Here is a 20,203-nt window from a genome sequence, read left to right as displayed (position 1 = left end):
GTATCGCAAAAACTAACATCGTCATTGGGCATTTTTAAATCAAATGGTTAACAATCAAGCCAGTATGGAAATGGGAAAGAACGTAAGCCTTGAGCTAAATCCATTAGTTCTGCAAGCCTTTGGTGATTTTGATAAGAGGAAAGTCTGATTGCTATCAAAGTTAGCTTGATCCAGAAATGAGTTACAAATATCAATTATCAAATTGAGTTTTTATGGATTTTTTTTAAAATAATTTGTAATATCCGTTATTACAAAGCAGAAAGCAATGATGACAACAGAGGAAGCTGATGAAATCCTCAAGCAGATAGTCAAAATTGTGCCCATTTGCAAAGTGAATGAAGAAAGTGCTCTGTTAATCCCAGACAGAGCACAGACTACCTGTCCCCTCTGTGCGGGTGAGCTCACAGGTTTTACTGCTCAGGTGGAATTAAAGGACTGCATTCAGATCGTAAATGGCCAATGGCCATAAATGCTCCTTTGCTGATATATAGTTCACTGTTGGCACGAACCTCTTTTGCAGTCCCAAAGGGAGAGAGGAATTGTGCCAGGTTATGTGAAGTTCTGCTTCACTATATGGATACTCAGTTTTTTCCCTGCTTTAGACCAGTCATCTTTTCAGACTTCCAGAACTCATACTGAGGTCAAGCAACAGCAAAATTAGGAAGCTGTAAGTGGGTTTGGGAAGCAGATAAAACTGAATTTATAGTCTTCCAAGTATTAAAAGAGATGCCAAACTGATAATTAATTCGTAATAGTATGGGCCCAAAACTGAACTTTAAAAAAACCCCTGTAATTAAGTAAATTTCTTGTGGAGAATCACTCTACAGTAAACTAAAAGTAATATAGCAAATTGGAATAGCAAGCAATGATAATCAAGGAAGCAATATCTCATACAGCTGCTTTAATATTCCTCTATGAGGAAAGTTCATGCTGCTACCTACAAGAGTGTCATGATAAAAGGTGGGGTGAGACCAGTCTTAATCTTACAGAGATAAAATAGCAGATGAACATTAAAAAAAAAAATTATGCCATAAAGATAAGCAAAGTGATTTCTTCCAGAGCTTCAGTAACTACTCATGTAAAATATAGTCATAGATCATTTATATTGTAAATAATAAAGACAAACTTTAGTATCTTAATTTTATTGTATGGTTGTCATCATTCCGCTATAGAACGCTGATGGGTTTCTCAGAAAACACCACTAACCCCACTTCTGAACTCTCAAGGATAGTGTATAGGAGGAGTGAAACATGACACTTCTCTGGAGCTGAAGCCCAGGTTGGTGCTTTACTGTGGCCCCTTTTTCAGCTGGTACGTAGTTGAAGACCTTGAAGTAAGTGGGAGCTATCTATCAGACCAAGGTAATAGGAAAAATCAAATCCATTCTACTCATGTTCAACATGAAATTTGAAGCACATTAAAATACATCATTTGCATAGGTATGAATAGTTTAACTCAGTTTTTAACTGAATAATTTACCTGTTTTGAGAGCCATATCAGTGAGTAGGACTATAGAGGCCCACTTACTTCCATTTCATATTCAATTATGACTATATTATGGTAGCAAACAAAATAGCTTATTAAGGCTATAGTTAATTCACTGTATGACTGTTGATACTTTTCATCAATTTGTGGAAAATTCAGGAAATGAAGTGGCAATTGTGTAGTCTACCTTAAAAGAGCAGCTGCGCAAGTTCGCCACAAAACAAGTTGGACAAAATGATTTATGAAATATTGTTTCCTTAATTATGTCACAGAATCTCTCTGGCGCTGTAGACTTATCTAAGCCAACTATTGCAAAACTCTAAAATGCAGAAATGCTACATCCCTGTCCTTTCTTCTTTATCTCAGTTTTTCATCATCTGTGTTTCTTGTTATTCCCCCAGATGGATCCCCCCTGCTGTTGTCAAGCATAATAAAAAGCAAGCGTATTATAACAATTTCCCCAAAACTTTTTAATCTTTTGTTATGCAAGAACTTTATATTAATGGTCTTTACATTTTAATGTGAATCTGAGATCTGAGAAACCAGCGTTAATTGGATGACTTACATGTCTTGTATCTGAGTTTTCTCTTGATGGCTCTTTCTCATTGTGGTACTTTTATGAAATCATAAAGAAAAGAGCAACATGGGATGCAATATATCTGACATGGATATGTATGTTTTAAGGAAATAGATACAGATTTCAGTCACTCAGAGGCCTAGTGTAATGGCATTTTTTTAACAAAATAGCAGCTTTATTTTGTGTTTGGAAATCAAGAATTGTGAATGACTACACTGAAATTTAAATTACCCAAACTAAAAGAGGATCAAGGAAGTTCGTTTAATTTTGATCTTTTAACTCAATATCCTAATATAATTAATACTAGCCAGAAGGGGTGGATGTTTGTTAGTTCATTATGAATGGAAAGAAATTCTCCTTTTCTCTCAGATTCAGGCTGTGGCCTTGGCTTTGTTAACTGCCTAGGATACTAAAATGTATTTATCAGCCTCCCAGAATTTGGATGGTCCCAAGACTTTTCCTAGGGTTTTCTAGAAGAGAACAGAGGCTAGAGGAAGCCCTCCTTTGCCTCCTTTCTAGGAACCATAATGATGCTCTTGCCACAAAAAGCAGAACCTCAGGAGCTTTGTGCAGGGTCACTGGAATCACTGCTCCCAGTCGTAGTTGTCTCTTCCAGCTTCCTGCAACTGCAGGGTTATTCCCTGCACTCAGGTTCTCAGCTTTTGCCTTATAAAAGTTCTTTCCCTCCAAACCTTATCTTCCTTTATGCGTGCCTTGGGCATCAGCTATATATAGTTTAATAAGCTAGGAGGGAGTGTTCTCTGTGGGGTTTGAACCTTGAGCTCCCAGGTATGCTCCTAGCCCTCTGTCCCGTTATGAACCGGTATGGAGGTGTATTTTGCTTGACCAGAAAAGTTTTTTTAGGCTCTTTCAAAAACAAACAAACAAGGAAATAAAGGTTCATAAACAAGCAACCGAATGAGAGAGACAGAGAGCAATATGGACTGTCTCAAATTATACATAGGTTTTAGAATATACAAAGCGTGGGGGCCATGCAAGCCTACTGCAAGCTTATCCTGCTGTTGCTATTCCATTGGATGTCTCCACAAAACACCTACGCTTTGCAGTGTAGGCATATATCATATGTGCGTAGTAAGCTGTAGCCCTATTTGAAGAGGGTTACCAATGGAAGAGTGATAAAGGACTGTAATTTCTGAGGTCTGTTTCAGTGGTCCCTTTGCAAGAACAATGAATGCTACAGAGAGGGCTGGCTGCGGAAGGGGGGACTGCCAGTGTTCAGGCTGAAACACATGGAAAAAGAAAGACAGGCAGGGATGATTTAAAAAAATAGTGGCTTCTTTGAGGAAAAAAAGAGAATGGAGACTGAGGCCAAGAAGGTGAGGTAGGTTTATGCATGCTGGTCGAATTCCAAGAGTTGCAAGCAGATCGAGTGTAAGAGGGCTTTCATTCAAGATGTCTTTGTGTCTTCTAAAGGTCCATGATTCTCCTTGGATTTCAAGGCTAAAGCATCCTTTATTAAAGGAATTATTTTGTTATGGACGGGTTTCTTGTTCATATGTCATAGTTCTCTGGAAGGGCTTAAGCAGAAAGTAGAGCTCTTGAAGTGCTCAGGCTCCAGAAAAACATTCCCAAGTCACTGGGGACTTGGGAGAGTTCTAGTATGGATCCTTCAACTCAGAGGAGGTAGATTGTGAAAAAGGGTCGAAGGATCTCCGCGTAAGAGTGCTTTAAGAGTTGCAGAACCAGGAGCAGTAGCCAGGCTATACCGCACCTAGAAGTGTGCAGCCTTCAGCAGCTAGTTCTGCTCACAGCAGGACAGTCCTGCCTGAAGAGCAGGATGAGGCCAGCTAGTGAGAAGTGAGTGGAAAGGATATAAATGTGGTGCTGTCTATCTTGCAGATCCCTAATGTTTTTTATAAACTATTCTTAATGACTTCTGCTACTTAGAAAGTATCTGTATATTTTTAACAAATATAGCGTTCCCCACTGCTATCCCAGCTCTTTGTGCTGATATAAATTCATTCCTTCATTACCTCCTGCTTATATACCCCCAACCACCTCTCCTCCTGAAATTTGGATGTAGGATGGAAGGAGAATAAAAATGGTATCTAATTGCTTTGATCCTTAAAAGTGTAAAGATCCATGAACGCCAACTCATCTGTGTAAGGTTAGATGGCAGAAGAATCTAATTAGCGCTGCCTTGCCTATATTCAGGGGAAGACTTCGCATTGCATACGTCCCTCTTGCCTTCCATACTGTGAGCTCGGCAGAGACTTCAAGTCTGCATTACTGTGTCACAGTAGCAGATGAGATGAGTAAAAGAGGTACTAACTTAATGTAATCCCTTTCCTTTCGTGTTGTAGCAGTCTGACAGCTGTAGCCTGGGAATAATTTGTTTGAGCTTGTTCTGGATTAATTTCTTGTCAGTTAATGGCTTTTCTTTTTTTCAAGAATTATAAACTGGGTAGAAGGTGCTGCAGATTAAGAAAGCTAATGGAGGAGCTGTAGTTTTCTGTTGAGGAAGAAACATCTGAGTAATCCCAAATAATAAAAGGTTAAAACACTCAGTTTGCACTTACTGGGGTAGGTCCACTGTTGCACAGGAACTGTCCTAGCAGAATATTTATCCCCTGTATGTTTAAAGAGGTTTTATATCTTTATACACAGTTATGTACAAATTAAAGTGAAACTTTTAAATGATTATGGACTGTTACGTGTTTTTTAAAACTCTGATTCTTAAAATGATAACAATGTGAATTAAATGAAAAAATATTTATCAGTCAGGATTCCAGGAAGAAAAGACAGTTTTAAATGTACCATCTGTTGTCTGACCTTTTAATAGTAGTATTCCTCAAAACAATGTGCTAGTCCTACCTACCCTTTCTCAGTTGATCCTGAACAGCAATACATGGGACCAAGTATTAGTCCAAGATAGTAATGAGATGTGCTTTCCTGATAGGAACACAAACAAAAAAACCAAACGGGATCTTCTTCCAATTGCTTTTGTTTATGTTGGTTTTTTAACCTTGGTCTTTGAGTACTTGGTCTTGTGTATAGTCTAGAAGATTTCTGCTTTCTGCAGCGGAGTAGTAACTGAAGCATATTTGTATAGTGAATAAAGATGTTCTCTGTAGAGTCTTTAAAGGATGATCCTGACTTGGGAAAAGTGGCTTCTATTCCAGCCTGTGTCATAGACTTTTAACCTGATAGGTCCATATCGCTTGAAGTGCCATTTTTCAGGTGTCAGTTCTGTTTTTAGTTTCTTGATACCCAGTTTGATACATCTTAATATTTTAGAGGTATTGAGCATGAAAAGCTGCAGCTGAAGTCACTAAGGCTGCAGATGCTTGGTGCCTCTGAAAAAACTAGCCTTCATTTGTCGCAAGCTAGGCATATAAATATCCAACTGTTCAAAATTAGCACATATAGAATATCCCATAACACATACTGAATGTATGTTTATATTTTATTCACATTTATGATGGATTTATTTTAATTGGTAATTTCTAATATAAGTTGTAATTATTCTTGCAGATAGACATATGCTTATAAGGAATAGCAAATAATATAACATTCAGAATACAGATCAACATGCACAAATAAAAATAATAATGTTTTAATTATTCATGCCTGTGAATTACAGAGTTTTTAATAACAACTGTGATTATTTCTTCAACTTTTACTGTAAAATAACAAATAGAAGGATCACTCTTTGGAGAATAAAAAGAACAGAAGGCCATTCTGGCACTCCTAGATAGGAAAACAAAATTAAACAGATCAAGCTAAAAAAGTTAGGAGTATCTATGAGTATCAGAGTAAGTATCTCAGAATTAAGTTTCTGGTTTACTGAAGAGGTTGCTTTTTGCATTGAAAATCATTCTAGAATAATGTACACCAGCTTTGAAGGATTTGGCCAATTTTTGACAGAGGTTATATTTCCAAAGCACAGCAAAATGTTGTAGGCGTGTGCAATCTCCTTTTAAATAGGGTAGCCTAGGTATTAGATGCAGTGTAGCTGTAGCAATGTGGCTGCTTCACCTGCGAAGACATCCTACTCAAGGTGAAAAATATGCTTACTCTAAATATACTTCCCTCCCCCCCCCCCCCCCCCCAATATATTTATCTGTAGAGAGAAAGCTGCCTTCTTGGGATTTGACTGCTGAACTGGGCCACGCTATGTCCTATTACAGTCTCACTGGCTTTGCTGTTTTCCCTGGACTCCCGTTCTAAATTTGCCACTGATTCTTCTTCCTTTAGTACTGCTCAAGTCAGAGAATTCCAGGGATGAGTATTTTCAGGGGTATATTCTTAAAAATCCATTTCTTTGGGACAGTTGAAAGCAGGTGGATTTTGTAGTGGGGAAATCAAGGACATACGAATATGATAGTAGTCAGAGTGGAAATAGGAATAATCTTTTCTTTCTTGGTTTGGGGATTAGCAGAGTGAGGGATTGCTTTGCTGTGTGGAAGGATGAAATGGTAGATTTCTATATGGCGAGTGTTGGAAGTGAGGAAAGTGTTCAAGGTATTTGTCCATAAACAGTGAAGGCTTCAGGTATAATAGTCTGATTCATACTTTGCTTGTTGTTTCTTATTTTTGCTTGTAGCCATTAAAAACAAAAAGTAATTGTCCCAATTTGGGAGTGTGATCTCATTTGAAATGTGAATACAAATAGAATACCTTTGTAGTAATCCATTTTTCTGCATTTCTCTTGCCCTGAAATAATTACAATTTTTTTATATCTGTTTTTTGTCCTGATTTTCATATGAATCAAAGTGTAGCTGCCATAACCAATCCAAAACTTTAAGAACATAAGCTATGAAATTATTTATTTCAAATACAAGTCAAAAAAGTTTTTTTTTTAACCTAATATTACTCATAAAGCCCACATGATTTGTAAAGTAAGATCATAAAGAGTAGCACTGGCCTAGTCCTCCTACCTGTTGTTACAGCTGAGTAATGACTTCGTAAATGTGTGGGTGTAATTTAGAAACTGGAAAATGCCTTCTCTTGGGCCATTAATTTCTATCTGCAACAAGGTGAGTTATGTTTTAATGTGTATGTACTTTGGAAATTCATTAAACTTCACTCTCTGTCATTGCATTCTCAAAGGACAACAGGAACAATTTTCCATCCAGCGTAATAGGGAAGCATTTGGCATTGCTGAATATCCACGTGCGCTTGTATTTGTTGCCTTTGTGTATGTTTAAGTAGACGGATGGCTTTATGCCTTTCTCTTTTCTTTCTCAAAAAGTTTCCATGCAAAATGGATATAGCAGATTGTCAGTGTGTGCTTGGCTAATACCTTAGGTCCTGGGACCCCACGTGTTGTAGTTCACGTCTGCGCTAGTCAAGCAGTGTTTGGTCTGACATTGGAGACTATGCAGAGCTATAGGTCTGACTGTACAGCTGCTTGTACAGTTAATTGTGAAGGAAATGTGAAGTAGCTCACGTGTAGAACTCCTTTCGAGTTGAGGGTTTTTTCAAATGCAAGGTCTTCAGTTTGTTTTTTGGTTCCATTCATTTCACATAGGCAGCTGTCCGCAGAGAAACCATTTTTAGTCTTTCTCAATTTGCAAGAGGATTACCTCTTTTGAAAGTAAGTCAGTTTTTCTAAATTACCCAAACCATTTCATCTTTCCGTACCAAAGCTGCAGTTATTTAACTACTAGTGAATTTTGAAAGAGTATTTACACTTTGCCTCATGAATCGTAAGCGCTCCTGCATCCCCGAGCCAAGCCCTGCAGTCTACTGATTCAAGCTGCTACCTTCAAGCCACCCACGCGTGGAGCTCTGAGATATTCTAGACATTTTTCAGTTATGTTTTTAAATAAAGCAATCTACGTATGTACTTACTACATGAATATGAATAAAATGGATTTCGAAAAGCAAAGATTTGCAAACTGAATTGTCAGTTTTCGAGCTGAAGAGAGCTTTGGAGTCAGGCTCAGGCGTGCTCGGTAGTGCGCTGAGGGGCTCTGCGCTCTTCCCAACTACTGCTGTGGCCAGACAGGAGGGAGGTCTAGCCTGCTGACTTCTCTCGTTGGCTCAGGTCTTTCTCCTCGTCGCAGAGGCCGCGTTGTTTCTTTTCTTCCTGCTCTGTTTTCACCCTCTCGCTTGCATCCTTGTTGATGTCTCTCCAGACTAAGCTGTTCTCAGTGGTTAGCCCTGGTGCCGGTGAAAGGCCCGGCATGTTTTCTGTAATGGAAGGATTTGGGATGGCTGATCTCATGAGGTTTTATACCCAGATTTAAGTTAGCTACAATATGTACAGCTCTGTAGGATGAAGGCCTAATCAGGTAGATGCTCAGCTGGACATTTGATGTTAAATATTATCTTGATAGCTTTTAGAAAGTGTAATATTTTGAAAATTGCTGAGTTCAGCAATGGATGGCAGGTACATTAAAAGTATAAAATATATTCGTTACACACTTTTTAAATATGAATTACATGACTGAAAACATTGCCTTAACACAGGTAAATGTTATTTTTGGCTTATTTATGAGCTCCTATGCTTACTGATGAGGCCTGCATGTTACTGACAGCAGGTTTCTGCATCTGGTACTGCTGTGGCTGTCTCAGTGGAAAGGAGAAAAATCTGCCGCTCCTCGGAGCTTTCTGTGAAAGAACCGCAAGGATGCTTTCGAGCCATTTCTAGCCTGACTTGAATAATTAGAAAGTTTGTGGCTGGCAAACTTTGGCTTCACCATTGGTTGTTAATAACATATTAGAAATGTACAGTAGTCTGTAAAAAGAGAAATCTAGATACCTGCCAGTTAAGCCAATCTAATGTACGGCAAACAAAGCTTGTGACAGAAAGGACAGGATAAAAAAATCATTTTTATTGATCTTAAACAGTAAGAGTATGCCTGAATTCAAGTTTGGATTTTTTTGTCAGAACAGGATTTTTCCCAATATGTTTTGACAGAGCCTTGAGCTATGAGAAACTACTGAGTGTAGATACTCTCTGCCAGAATGATGAATCTATTTCCAGTAAGCTAGTTGCTTCATCTTGTTGGATATGCTCTTGGGAATTGTTCACGTAATTCCCTTAATCCAAACCAGTTGTGTACATATTTTGTAACTGATTAATTACTGACACTAGATAAATATTCATACAAAATCAACTGTTTGTTGAGCAAAAAATATTGGTTAACAATTTTCATACCAGTAGTTAGCAGTCTTGCATGTACTCTGTCTTTTCACATGGGCTGGAGTGCCGTCTAAAAAAGCTGTTTACATTATTACAACATTGAATATATACTGTCTCAGATAAAAATGCATTTACATTGCAACTGTGTGTCAAATACTTTTATCAACACAGTGAGTAATACCAGATCACTAGTCCTTGAAATAACATGTCATTAAATTTGTGAAGATGAAACAACTTTTCTTCCGTCAAATTCTGCTCTACACTTAGATGAAATGCCCTGCTTAAGTAATGTCTTTGAAGACTGGGTGTTACTTCCTTTAGCTCTGATTGTAGCTGGCAGGAACTATATGTTCTTTGTGCGTTACCAAAACAGAACATCTATCTGCAACGTACTCTGTGTGTTTTCCTCGTAAGTGTATGTGGCTACGTATATTTTGGTGTGTTGTTTGCATTTGATTAATTGAGTCTTACTGCTTTTGCATGTGTATATGTTTTATTCCTACTACTGAATATACGTGATTGATGCAGTGAACTGTTGGCTTCTATTCTGTGAATATTAATCAAAGAACATGCTCCTCTGCTTAATGGCTTTGCAGTGTGGGAGGCAGCCAAACAACATAGACTGTAGTCTGCTTTTTTGCTCTTTAATCATTATTGTGTAAGACACTGGCAAGAAAAGTTTTTTCTTCTATAAACACTATTTCATGCTTAAACATATCCATTGTTTGGTCAAAGTTATGAAATATTGTTGCTCAATTAGATTTTGTTTTCAACATTTCCTGGTAAAAGCAGTAACAGAGAAAACAGTGAAGGAAGGGGAGATAGTTGAGTAGAAAAAATTACTAAGTGTAGCAAACGAGGAAGGAACAGAAGATGTGAAATCAGTAGATGCAGCTGTAGTCTTATGATTTGAACAAATAGCTTTCTTTGATCAAAAGCTAAATCTGATGCTTCTCTAGATTCCATTACTATGGTGAAAGGGATAACTTATGAGAAAACTATTCTTAAAGAGATCAGAATAGACATCTGCTATGTTCTGATGTACAGTTAAAATGTGTACAAGGGTAGATGTTGATTAGGATATGACATCTTCTTTGGGTGAGAAATGGAAAGATATTCAGTATTAAAAGAAAAAGAAGAAAGATAAAGCCAATAAATGTTTCTGCTTGGTGATAGTGGTACAGCTCTATGCTGTATGCTGCTATGCTTGAAATACAGCTGTGTGCTGCTATGCTTGAAAACACAGCTCCCTTTTTTTTCTGGCATATAGTTGTGATTTAAAGGTTTATAGCTTGAGCTTAATTCATTCTCTGTCTGTGAATCCTACCAATGAGGCAGCCAAGACTAAGAGGAAGGTGTAGGCTTCAGGTTTGGTAGTATTTTAAAAGGGCTTTTGTTTGGGAGGGCTTTTTTTCCCCTCGTAAAAAATATCCTAGAATATGGACTTTCTTTTGGTTCTGTGTTTCTTCTGACAGATGCTGTTAGCAGGATTTTTCCCCTGGCAGTATGACTGGTTCAGCTGCACAGCTAGCAGCAGTAGCAGGGGCTCTAGCATCTGCCTTTAGCTATCAGCACGTTTACCATTTTATCAGTAAAGGACCTACCATGGTCTTACGGTCTAAAATCATTTTGTAAGCAGTCTCACTGTAACATGGGAGACTAGACACGGAACAGCTGCTGTCGAGGTGACAGGAGCCCACAGCTCTTGGAGACCTATCAAACAAGGCTTCTTCTTGCTGTGGCCACTTGTCCCTGTACCATCAGGATGGTTTTGCTAAAATCATTGCTCAGTGGGAGGACCACTGAGAATATCTCATCGTTTGTGTTTACTAATGCTGTTGTCCTACGAATTTTATTTAAACTATTATAAGTGTAAATATTTTTGGAGTTCTTTGTGAAAACGTGTCTCATCTTTTGGTAGAAACCATGATTTTGTAATAGTCTAGAGAAAATAAGGCACCCCCCCCCCCAACTTCCTGCCTCTTCATATGATGTAATGTGTTCAAAGCCAGGACTGTTTTTATGAAGAGGACTACAGTAGTACTGAAGCTTGTAGTTCATAATAATTGAAAGCTGAATCATGGAATCATAAAAATTTTTTATTTGTTTCCAATCAGCTTATTTTGTCTCAGAGATGTATTTATGTATTTTAAGAATACATCAGTATAAGAGCTGAGTGGCTTCAATAAAATACTGGTTTAGTCTGCCATTTTCTGGTGGAAATTAATCTGTTTTATCTTAACTGAACACACATTTACCCAGTTTTTTTTATCATGTCCCCTTGAACATCTTCAGTATCTATTCCTGTTGCATATACACATATATAAATAATTTAATATGTTAACATGTCCTTGCAGAAGTAGCTCTATTTGGAAAAAAAGTATTTATAGACTGTCTAAATATAATGAATATTTATTTCAGATCGTGTCAAAGCAGTAGACCTGCTGTAGTTTCAAAGTCCTGTCTCCTGGATAGAGGCCATTTCAACTATTTTAATTGAGAATAGTATCTGCTTTTGCGATTTGAGTCTACTTCTTCAGTTTTAATAATGATTATTCTTTCATTCTCATTGTTTCTTAATTCTCAGTATAATGAAGCAATCTTCGTATGTCTGGCTAATGTAGTTAGTTACTGCTTGTTGACCTTCTCAAAATGATGATCTGCCAAAGAATTTTTAACATAGTAAGAACAGCTAACTAACGGTGGCCACATTTCTCTGCTGATCCACACCAGTCATAGTTCTTTCCTGATTTTTGTAATCAGACTTTAGATTTTTACAGTAAGTTTGAAGTAAGGAGTGAAGAGACTATGGATTTTTAGTTCTTTTGGGGAGAAATACTTTTTGTCCCTAATAGAGGCAAATTTTAGCTTTGGCTATAGCTTTGTGTTTCTTAGAGTATAGAATATATGTAGGGAAAGTATATATACAGAGAGTATGTTTCTTAGAGTATAGTTCTTTAAAAGTGTTCATATTGCGGTGATTAGTATCTGAAAAATATACACCTTATTAAAAGGAAGCTGAAGGTTTAGATATGATCACTTACTGGCAGGTAGTTTTCCTTCAGCATTAGCCTGGTATGAATATGGTAGCCTGTCTGTAATCAGACATATTCTTTCTTAATATTGGCTCTTTTCAATTATTCATATAACTTTCTGTGACGCAGCAAATTTGATTTCCTTTTAGATAAAGTTTCAAAACTGAAGAAGGCATTTAAGAATATTTTTATATTATGGGGTGATTTCTGTATCTACACGTAACTGCGTAATAAAAAAGGAAAATACTTGAATTGAATGAGGCGTCTTCTTTCCTAGGATAGATGGATGTGAACCTAATACTTGTGTTTTCTGTTTTTTTCCAAACTATAGGGGGCACCCAGCGACTGCCACGCACAATCGGTGTGTCTTTGGCAAAGGAGCTAATCTTCTCTGCGCGCGTTGTAGATGGCGAGGAAGCAAAATCCATAGGGCTGATCAGCCACGTGGTAGAACAGAACGAAGCCGGGGATGCTGCCTACAGGAGAGCGTTAGCTCTTGCGAGAGAATTTTTACCTCAGGTATCACGGATTATTTTGCTTTTAGTTTGAGTTGTGACCAACCATTGAGACTGAGAAAGAACCAGCTGTACAAAGGAAAAAACTCTCACAAAGTTACATTTTACAAAGTTATTCTTGCAGTTATGGTGAGAGCTATCAGAAGTGTTCTCGCTCATGTGTGGTGGTGTTGCTTGGTAAGTATTTCACAGTGAAGCACATAAACTGTATCACTCCTTGTATCGTTGTGATATGGTCTGTGTTTGCATTGTGTATTTTGGCTTTCAAATTTCAGACATAAAAAAAATGTTGTAAAGGGTTTGTTTGTTTGTTTTAGTAAAGCAATTATCTCAGCAGGTTACTCTGTTGCAGCCGAACGCTTCAGAAGAGAGACAAGTCCATATGAAGGTGGACGTATCTCAGTGTAACTGTGATTTTGAGAACATAAAGCCAAATGTAATTTCAGAATTAAAGCAAAACCCATTTAGTACTGGAGGGCCATCTGTTTACTTTTTCGCCTGTGTGTACAAGACTGATGAAAGAATCATGCTCTTGTGTAGTTCTGAATGACATGCTATCTCTGTCTTCCACTACAAGAGCTGAAATGGCATAGTTTTCAGACAGCCATATGCCAGTGTTCAGAGTTTAGCAATTGCCTTTTCCTTCTTGCTTGACTCGTGAACTATCGTAATTAGCTCCCCACTGGGGAGGGGGATGGATTGCCTGGCCCTTTGTGGCACCGAGCTGGAGACCCTGGAGGCAGCAACAGAGCTGGCCGTTCCTTCTGCATCCCCAGTGGGGCTGGATGCATGTGGATGTTTCCACTCCCAGATTTTTCAATATTTATTTTCTTCTCTGATCTGTTACTATAACACAGGTTGGTCATCAACTGCCCAGGTAACATGTAAGCAAAGGGGATTTGATGAAATCCCATGCTGAGAACTTAACAAGTTTATTAAGAAATTTAAGTGTGACCCTTGCAAGAGTCTTTGTAATATCTGATTGCTACAAGTTCCCTTACTGCCATAGAGTGCAAGCTATTTGTTCAGAATAGGAATGTGAGTTTTGAGCTCTTGAAAAACCTGCTTTTCAGCTGAAGACTCCCAGGTGGCAAATTCATAGCAGGCAGTATTAAAGAAAATAAGTAGGAAACCGCTTTATTTGAATCACAAGTGTAACAGCAAAAACTTTCCGTTCGGAGTGGAAAATGTTACAGATGAAATACAGCATTTAGCATTGATTACTTGTGTTTTGAAAACTCTCTTAGAAAGACGAACATGAAAAATAAAATAAACATTTTTACACCGTATCCTGGAACGTTCATTTAGCGTCAGAGCTTCACACTGAAAGCAGTTCCGAAACGTAGGGAAAGCTCTGAGGTCCTGGCAGCTCGTGCAAGTGCAATGCCATATCGCCACTGAAGAGACTGCAGTTGCCTTTTCCCAAAGCAGCAGGCATTAAAGCAATGTGTGTATATTCAGAAGCTGATGCCCATGACAGGTATATGACTGAACTGTTGTGTGGCAATTCAGAGGAGTGTGGAGCTACCTCTGCTCTCTTCCTACCTCAGTTGCTCACAGAAGACAGTCGTAACTTGCCCAATGAAGGCTTTGCAGTTGTGTACTTTAGGTTTGAAGCTGTATCAGTTCATTTCATTTTCCCATCTTTCCACATCTCTTCATTGTATGATAATCGGAACATACTAGGACTGATCATGTGAAGCCCTATAATATCCTTTAAGCCTTGTTTTGAAGGGTATTGAGCAATCTCAACATAAGTGGAAGTGATTGGCATCTTTGAAACAAACCCAGCACACTGCTTTGATTTGGCTCTTTCAAAAACTATATGCTTCTTTCACCTTTTCTCAATATTGAAAATACCTATTTGGAAGAAAATACCTACCATAGTCATATAATTTAGGATGTTTGACCCGTTTGCTATCTATTTAATAAAAGTACAAAGTCCAGAGGGCCCCAATACAACAGCATTGATGTGCAGACTCTTCACAGGATAATCTTGTAAAATTTGATGACATGCAAACCAGCTTTTTATTTCATTTTAGGGACCACTAGCAATGAGAGTTGCAAAACTGGCCATCAATCAGGGAATGGAGGTAAGGATCTATACTTCTTGTAATAGTTAGCAGAAGTCAGGGTGGCAACAAGTCTTCTGTAGTGATTTTTTTTCTAGACCTGTTTTTAGCTTCTCCATGTGTAGTCTTTTGAAATCTGTTTGGCCAAAACTTCTTTCTTAAGATTAAACGCAATTTTTTTTATTGTCTGCGTTTATTGATTTCAGACTCCTGAGACTAGAGCTGATGCTGTTTGGACATTTCCATAACAAGGCTTAGTAACCCCACAGCTGTCAGAGAGTAATGCACTCTGTTAATTATTAATACTAGAAAGTAAATGTAAACCACTGTGAATAAGTTGTACTTCAAATGCTGGGAAGAAAAAAATACCCAAAGTGATACTCAACAGTCTGTCAAGGCTTTCAGTGTTGTTTTAATAACTAGTAGTTAAAGACCAAAAGGCGTGTTATTGCTTTTTAATAATTTAATACATGCTAGTGTTAAAATTATACCAGGAATCTGTTTTCAGATGTTGAATTTCCACTCCTTGAACACTATTGACCTAGCTATAAAGCTCATTAAGACCCAGCCCTGAACACATCTGGACATGTGTTTTACTTTAGGCTTGTGAATCATCTTGCTGAGCTCAGCAGGACTATTCATACTTAAAGTTAAGTACATGCATAAGTTCTTGCACGAGGACAGCGTATAGTTCAATCTGGGACGAGGGAAAGGCGATCATGTCACATGCAAAATCTGAACCCAACAAGTGCAATTTAAGGTTGGTCTTTTAAGTTTCATAAGCAACCACTGATATAATTGAGTTCAGCAGAGCACACCATCAGTGACTTTTGCCCTGAGGACCAAACTCAGATGCTGTTGTGCAAAGAGTATGTTCATTAAGTTCAAACAGCAAGTAATGATGGAATCCAAGATCTATTTCAGTGGTACCCAGGGTTCAAAAGGCTGCAAGCGAAATTGTCTAACTACCAGATATAATGAACTGGAGCGTCGGTTTATAGGACTAGGGAAGATAGGGTTGGAAGGACTCTGAATGCTCGTCTAGTTTACTCCTGAGTCCCCAAGACAAGATCTCCTGTATAAAAACCAGTCAAGCCAAACACTTGCTCAGCCTATTCATGGCAGAGATTCCCCTGGGAATCTGTGCCACTGCTTCTCTCCCCTTGGCCAACTGCTTGTAGCGCATAGCTGCAGTCTTTGCAGTGGCCTTTTGGAAAGCTGCTAAGTCCTGCAGCAGCTGACACTTAGGAGAGGCAGAGAAGCAGTGAGGAGAAAATTCAGTCGTTTCAGCTGCTCGGACCACCTCACAAAAAAATATCAAATCTGTGTGATGGTGCAGGATTACCGCTGGCCTCATTTTCTTTTTTGTATACATTTAAACTTAAATTTATGTTTACTTTTTAGCATGGCATCAATCTTTTTTATGTGAAGTTATGAAGATGCTTGTTTCAGAACCAATTTTTAAATAATCATGCAGTGCGCTTCATCTTTTTCCCTGTAGTAACTGAAATGATTGCAAACATGCAGCTAGCTAATGGTTTTTAGTCCAGATGATATGAAGTGAAAACCATGCATTCTTTTGACAGTGTTACAGAATAAGGAAACTGTTAGAGAAATCACTAACCACTCTCACCACATGGCAGTGAAGTATTTCTATGTTAAAGTAGTGTAGAAGGAATTTGCAGAAGTGTTCCAGTATTTGGCAAATAGCAGCACAGTATTTAAGTTTGCTATCAGGATATAGGGTGTACACTAAGTGTACAAAAATACGCTTTTAAAAGTATTTTATTCTTTTTCCTCAGGTGGACTTAGTAACAGGTTTAGCAATTGAAGAAGCTTGTTACGCTCAGGTATGTAATGCAGAAAACCCCACAAAACAGGGTTTGTTGGAGCATGTTGTGAAACCCACGCAGAAATACGACTTGAAATTATTCTGTGATTTCTTCTTCAAATATTTTGGTGTTGTATTTAGACCTTCCTTCTACTCACTCTGTTTTTATAAGAAATTTAAGGAAGGAGGTGTAGTTTAGGGCAAAAACATCCTCTTTTCAGGACTATTCAGGAAAAGGGAATGAAGTGCTGTCAGCCCCATACCTAGCCAGCCATGCGTTGTCATACATATAGTCCAGGAACTGCCTTACATTTGCTTTGCTTTGGTTTAATGTGAGATGATATGAAGGACACTTCACTAATATATGCTACGAATGGCATGTGTGCTAACCGTGAGAAAATCAAGACAAACCTCTTTGCCAACAAAATGTGCGAATAAAGTATTTTTGAGTTTGTATGTTCGTGGACGTTCAGACAAATTTTTGATCTTGGAAATAGAAGCATCAGCACTGGAGATACAGTCATTTAAAGCATATGGCAATCTGATTAATAACCTAAAAACAAAACGAACAAATAGACAAAATGCCAAGCCCTAGGGATTTTCTCATTGTCATCTGCTCGGAGGACAGTTATACCTTCTTTTCCCAAACTGTTTCTCAGCCTTATGTTTTGCCTTTAAAGGGTCTGGCACTTCCAAATGTCTAAATATATGTTGCAATTTCCACTTCTATATGGTGCATGTTGGACGCATTCAAGAGCTAGTGTTTGTATGAAAATATTTTTTGTGGTATTATTTTTGCTGTCAATAATAAAATGTTACTCTGCTCTTTGTAGACTATTCCAACAAAAGATAGAATTGAAGGTCTTCTTGCATTTAAGGAGAAAAGACCTCCTCGCTACAAGGGAGAATAGAAGAAGCCGATGCCTTTAAAATACCATGGGATAAATGTACTGCTAGGAGGACCACTAAGGTGCACTTTGCATCAGCACCTGGAATATCACAGCCACCAAAGTAAAAGCAAATCATACTGGTGTTGCGACATTTTGAATGTGTCCATACTTGTACTGGGCCCAGATAGATGTGTGTGTCAATTCATGGTCATTACAGTTCCTAAGGGTTGCTCTGTGTACTGGTAAGGTTACAGGTTCATGCAGCATTTTTAAAATTTCATATGTATGAAACTTACCATTCCACAAACAAAAAAGCTCTGTAAATTCTTTATATAGATTAAGCCTGTGTGTATAGATTAAGATGTGATGTTAAGTGTAAGTCTACTGTATCATTTTATGAAAATAAAAGTGACTTCTACGCACCAAAAAAAAAGGAATTGTACCAAATATGCATTATAAATGATTCTGTATATCAGCAAAAATTATATTTGAATATTCCAGCTGAATATGTACCTTATTAATAAAGCTAAGGGAAATGAAAAGGATTATTGTTTGGAAAATGTTAAGCTTTATTTATCTGACTTACGCTATTGTAAGTAAAATGAAATTAACTTTGAGAATAGCACATAATGGTGTCCTTTTGATGAAGTCATTGCCATTATATTCATTTAATTGTATTACATTAAGACATCTTCCAGGCCAGCCTTTAATTATACATTCTTGTAAGTTAAACTCAGCTTTGTCTTAAATTCTTGCAAAATGTCATCTGATCAACGCTGTCTGCTATGAAGGAACTTTATTTCACTTGCCCCAGTAATTTTAAATTTTTGATGCATTAAAGATTTCTCAGTGCAGGGATGTGACTAATACACTGTTAAAGCTAGAATTCTCTTCAGCCCCAAAATGATGGTTTTGCGGGTTCTAATACTGTGTGTTTGTGTACAACAGGGCTAAAACTGAAAGGTTTTTTTATTCGGTGGAGGCCTCAGGGTTCTTTTCATATGTTGAAAGGGAAATCCAGTAGGTTATGAGGTGAGAAAACTATTGTGATTCATACTGTATATTTGCTATGGTAATGGCATATACAGCAAATACCTGGAAATAGCCTTGTAGAAAGTATTTTTGTTAACCTGACTGGAAAATAGCCTCTGCTAAGCCACGTTTATCTTTTTTATATGGAAACAAATTCCTTTGTATTTGGTTACCGTTGTCTAATGAAACGTGTGTAGGCTCTGCTGTTTCTGCAACATTAACTATGGCCACTGTCCATATCTGTGGTGATAAAGCAGCTGATCAATGTGAAATGACAAGAACTCATTTAAATTCGTATTTAGATGTATCTTTACATGTAAATTGATTATAACTGGTAGCACACACACTTTGTTGACAGGTAAACTTGCTGAGTCGATCATTTCATGCATGACAATTTGCAAATAAACTACCGGTGCTTGTTTTGATAGTCATGTAAAGCCTAGAGGGTCATTTTCTCCTGTTTTTGAAATGCTAACATGTCATTTTCATTTTTACTGAGTAGGAAATAATTATGTTAATGGGAGAAAAAATATTAAGTCTGTGCTGACTGGTTTGTGTTTCATAACTTTGATATACAGTCTGGTTATTGAGCTGCCTCTGGTTTTCTAACAAGCGCTGATTAAGTAACTTCTGGGAATGTCTATTTGAAAAATTCGAATGACATTAAATACTATGGCATAACTGTGCTGTCCAACATCCTGTGTAGATTCTTGCCTTTAACTCATTTTGATCTCAGAAAATAATTTTGTTGTCATAGTACTCTCTCCATTCCTTTTTCTCAGGAGAAGACATTGCCACACTGTGGCAGTTTGAGTCCCTTCTTTGAAGTCAACAGTTTGAATGTTATTGCAAAGTGCATTCCAATTGGACAATCTTTGAAGGTACTTATTAATGATATTGAAACAATTGTAAAGGAACAATAATTTAGTGAAAGATGCATCAAGCATTTGTTGTCTGTTATTAAGTAAATAACATTATGATGACTGCATTGCTCATGAGTAACAGCAGTATTAGAATTCTGTTCCCAAAACGGGGGATTTGTAAAAGAAATGCTCTTACAGAGCATAACTTCTCCGTATGAAAATTATCCTTCTTCAAGTGTTCAGGCTGTGCAGATCCAGTTCCTGGTAGAGCCATGCTTTGCTCCGCAGTACCTCCTAGGTAAGTGTCCCCTGATCCCGGCTGGTTCCCTGGAAGGTTATTTCATGGTTCCCAGGCATAAGCAGCTTTTCCTCCTGCTTCCGCTGAGCTCAGGTGAATAGTGGGCTCCTCTGCACTTCACTACTAAGTTGAGTGTTGAGGAGGTGATCTTTCCTTGAGTGGATCTCCTCTCAGCAGTCTAAGTGCAAGTGCAACTTATTATTCCTTTGAAATTGTTGGTTTTATGCAGAAATACTGTGTGGATTTATGACCCATATCATTTTAACTTTTGATCTATGAATATGTTAATGTTTTCTCAATGATATTGTTGAAGTAGGTTCTCACTAAATTTACTGAATTTCTGGATAAAGTTTTCAGAGCGGTCTGAATGACTTAAGTCAGTTTGTTGCTTTTGAGTATCTCACCTGCTACTAAGAAATTTGGTGTTTTATTTATTTTGAGGTTGTGTAACGGTATAGTTAGCACTTGAGGATGTTGTCCTGTGGAACATT

The 20,203-nt window shown here is 37.8% G+C and overlaps 1 protein-coding gene across 2 annotated transcripts in view; it reads left to right on the top strand.

Annotated features, from left to right (window-relative positions):
* LOC112978785 (methylglutaconyl-CoA hydratase, mitochondrial) overlaps positions 1-19,252 on the top strand; it is a 112,435-nt gene extending 93,183 nt beyond the window's left edge. The window contains exons 7-10 of one of the 2 annotated variants that reach the window (XM_026092500.2): positions 12,543-12,730; positions 14,769-14,819; positions 16,601-16,648; positions 17,463-19,252. In XM_026092500.2, the coding sequence (XP_025948285.2) occupies positions 12,543-12,730; positions 14,769-14,819; positions 16,601-16,648; positions 17,463-17,540 (365 nt within the window). In that variant the 3' untranslated portion in view covers positions 17,541-19,252. The remainder of the gene's footprint in view (positions 1-12,542; positions 12,731-14,768; positions 14,820-16,600; positions 16,649-17,462) is intronic. The other variant, XM_026092501.2, reaches the window with a different exon arrangement.
* Positions 19,253-20,203: the final 951 nt, after the last annotated feature.

This window comes from Dromaius novaehollandiae, chromosome Z, assembly GCF_036370855.1.
Source record: "Dromaius novaehollandiae isolate bDroNov1 chromosome Z, bDroNov1.hap1, whole genome shotgun sequence".
NCBI classification, from domain to species: Eukaryota; Metazoa; Chordata; class Aves; order Casuariiformes; family Dromaiidae; genus Dromaius; species Dromaius novaehollandiae.
The sequence above is the reverse complement of the archived record's forward strand: the minus strand, read 5'-3'. Positions and strand labels throughout refer to the sequence as shown.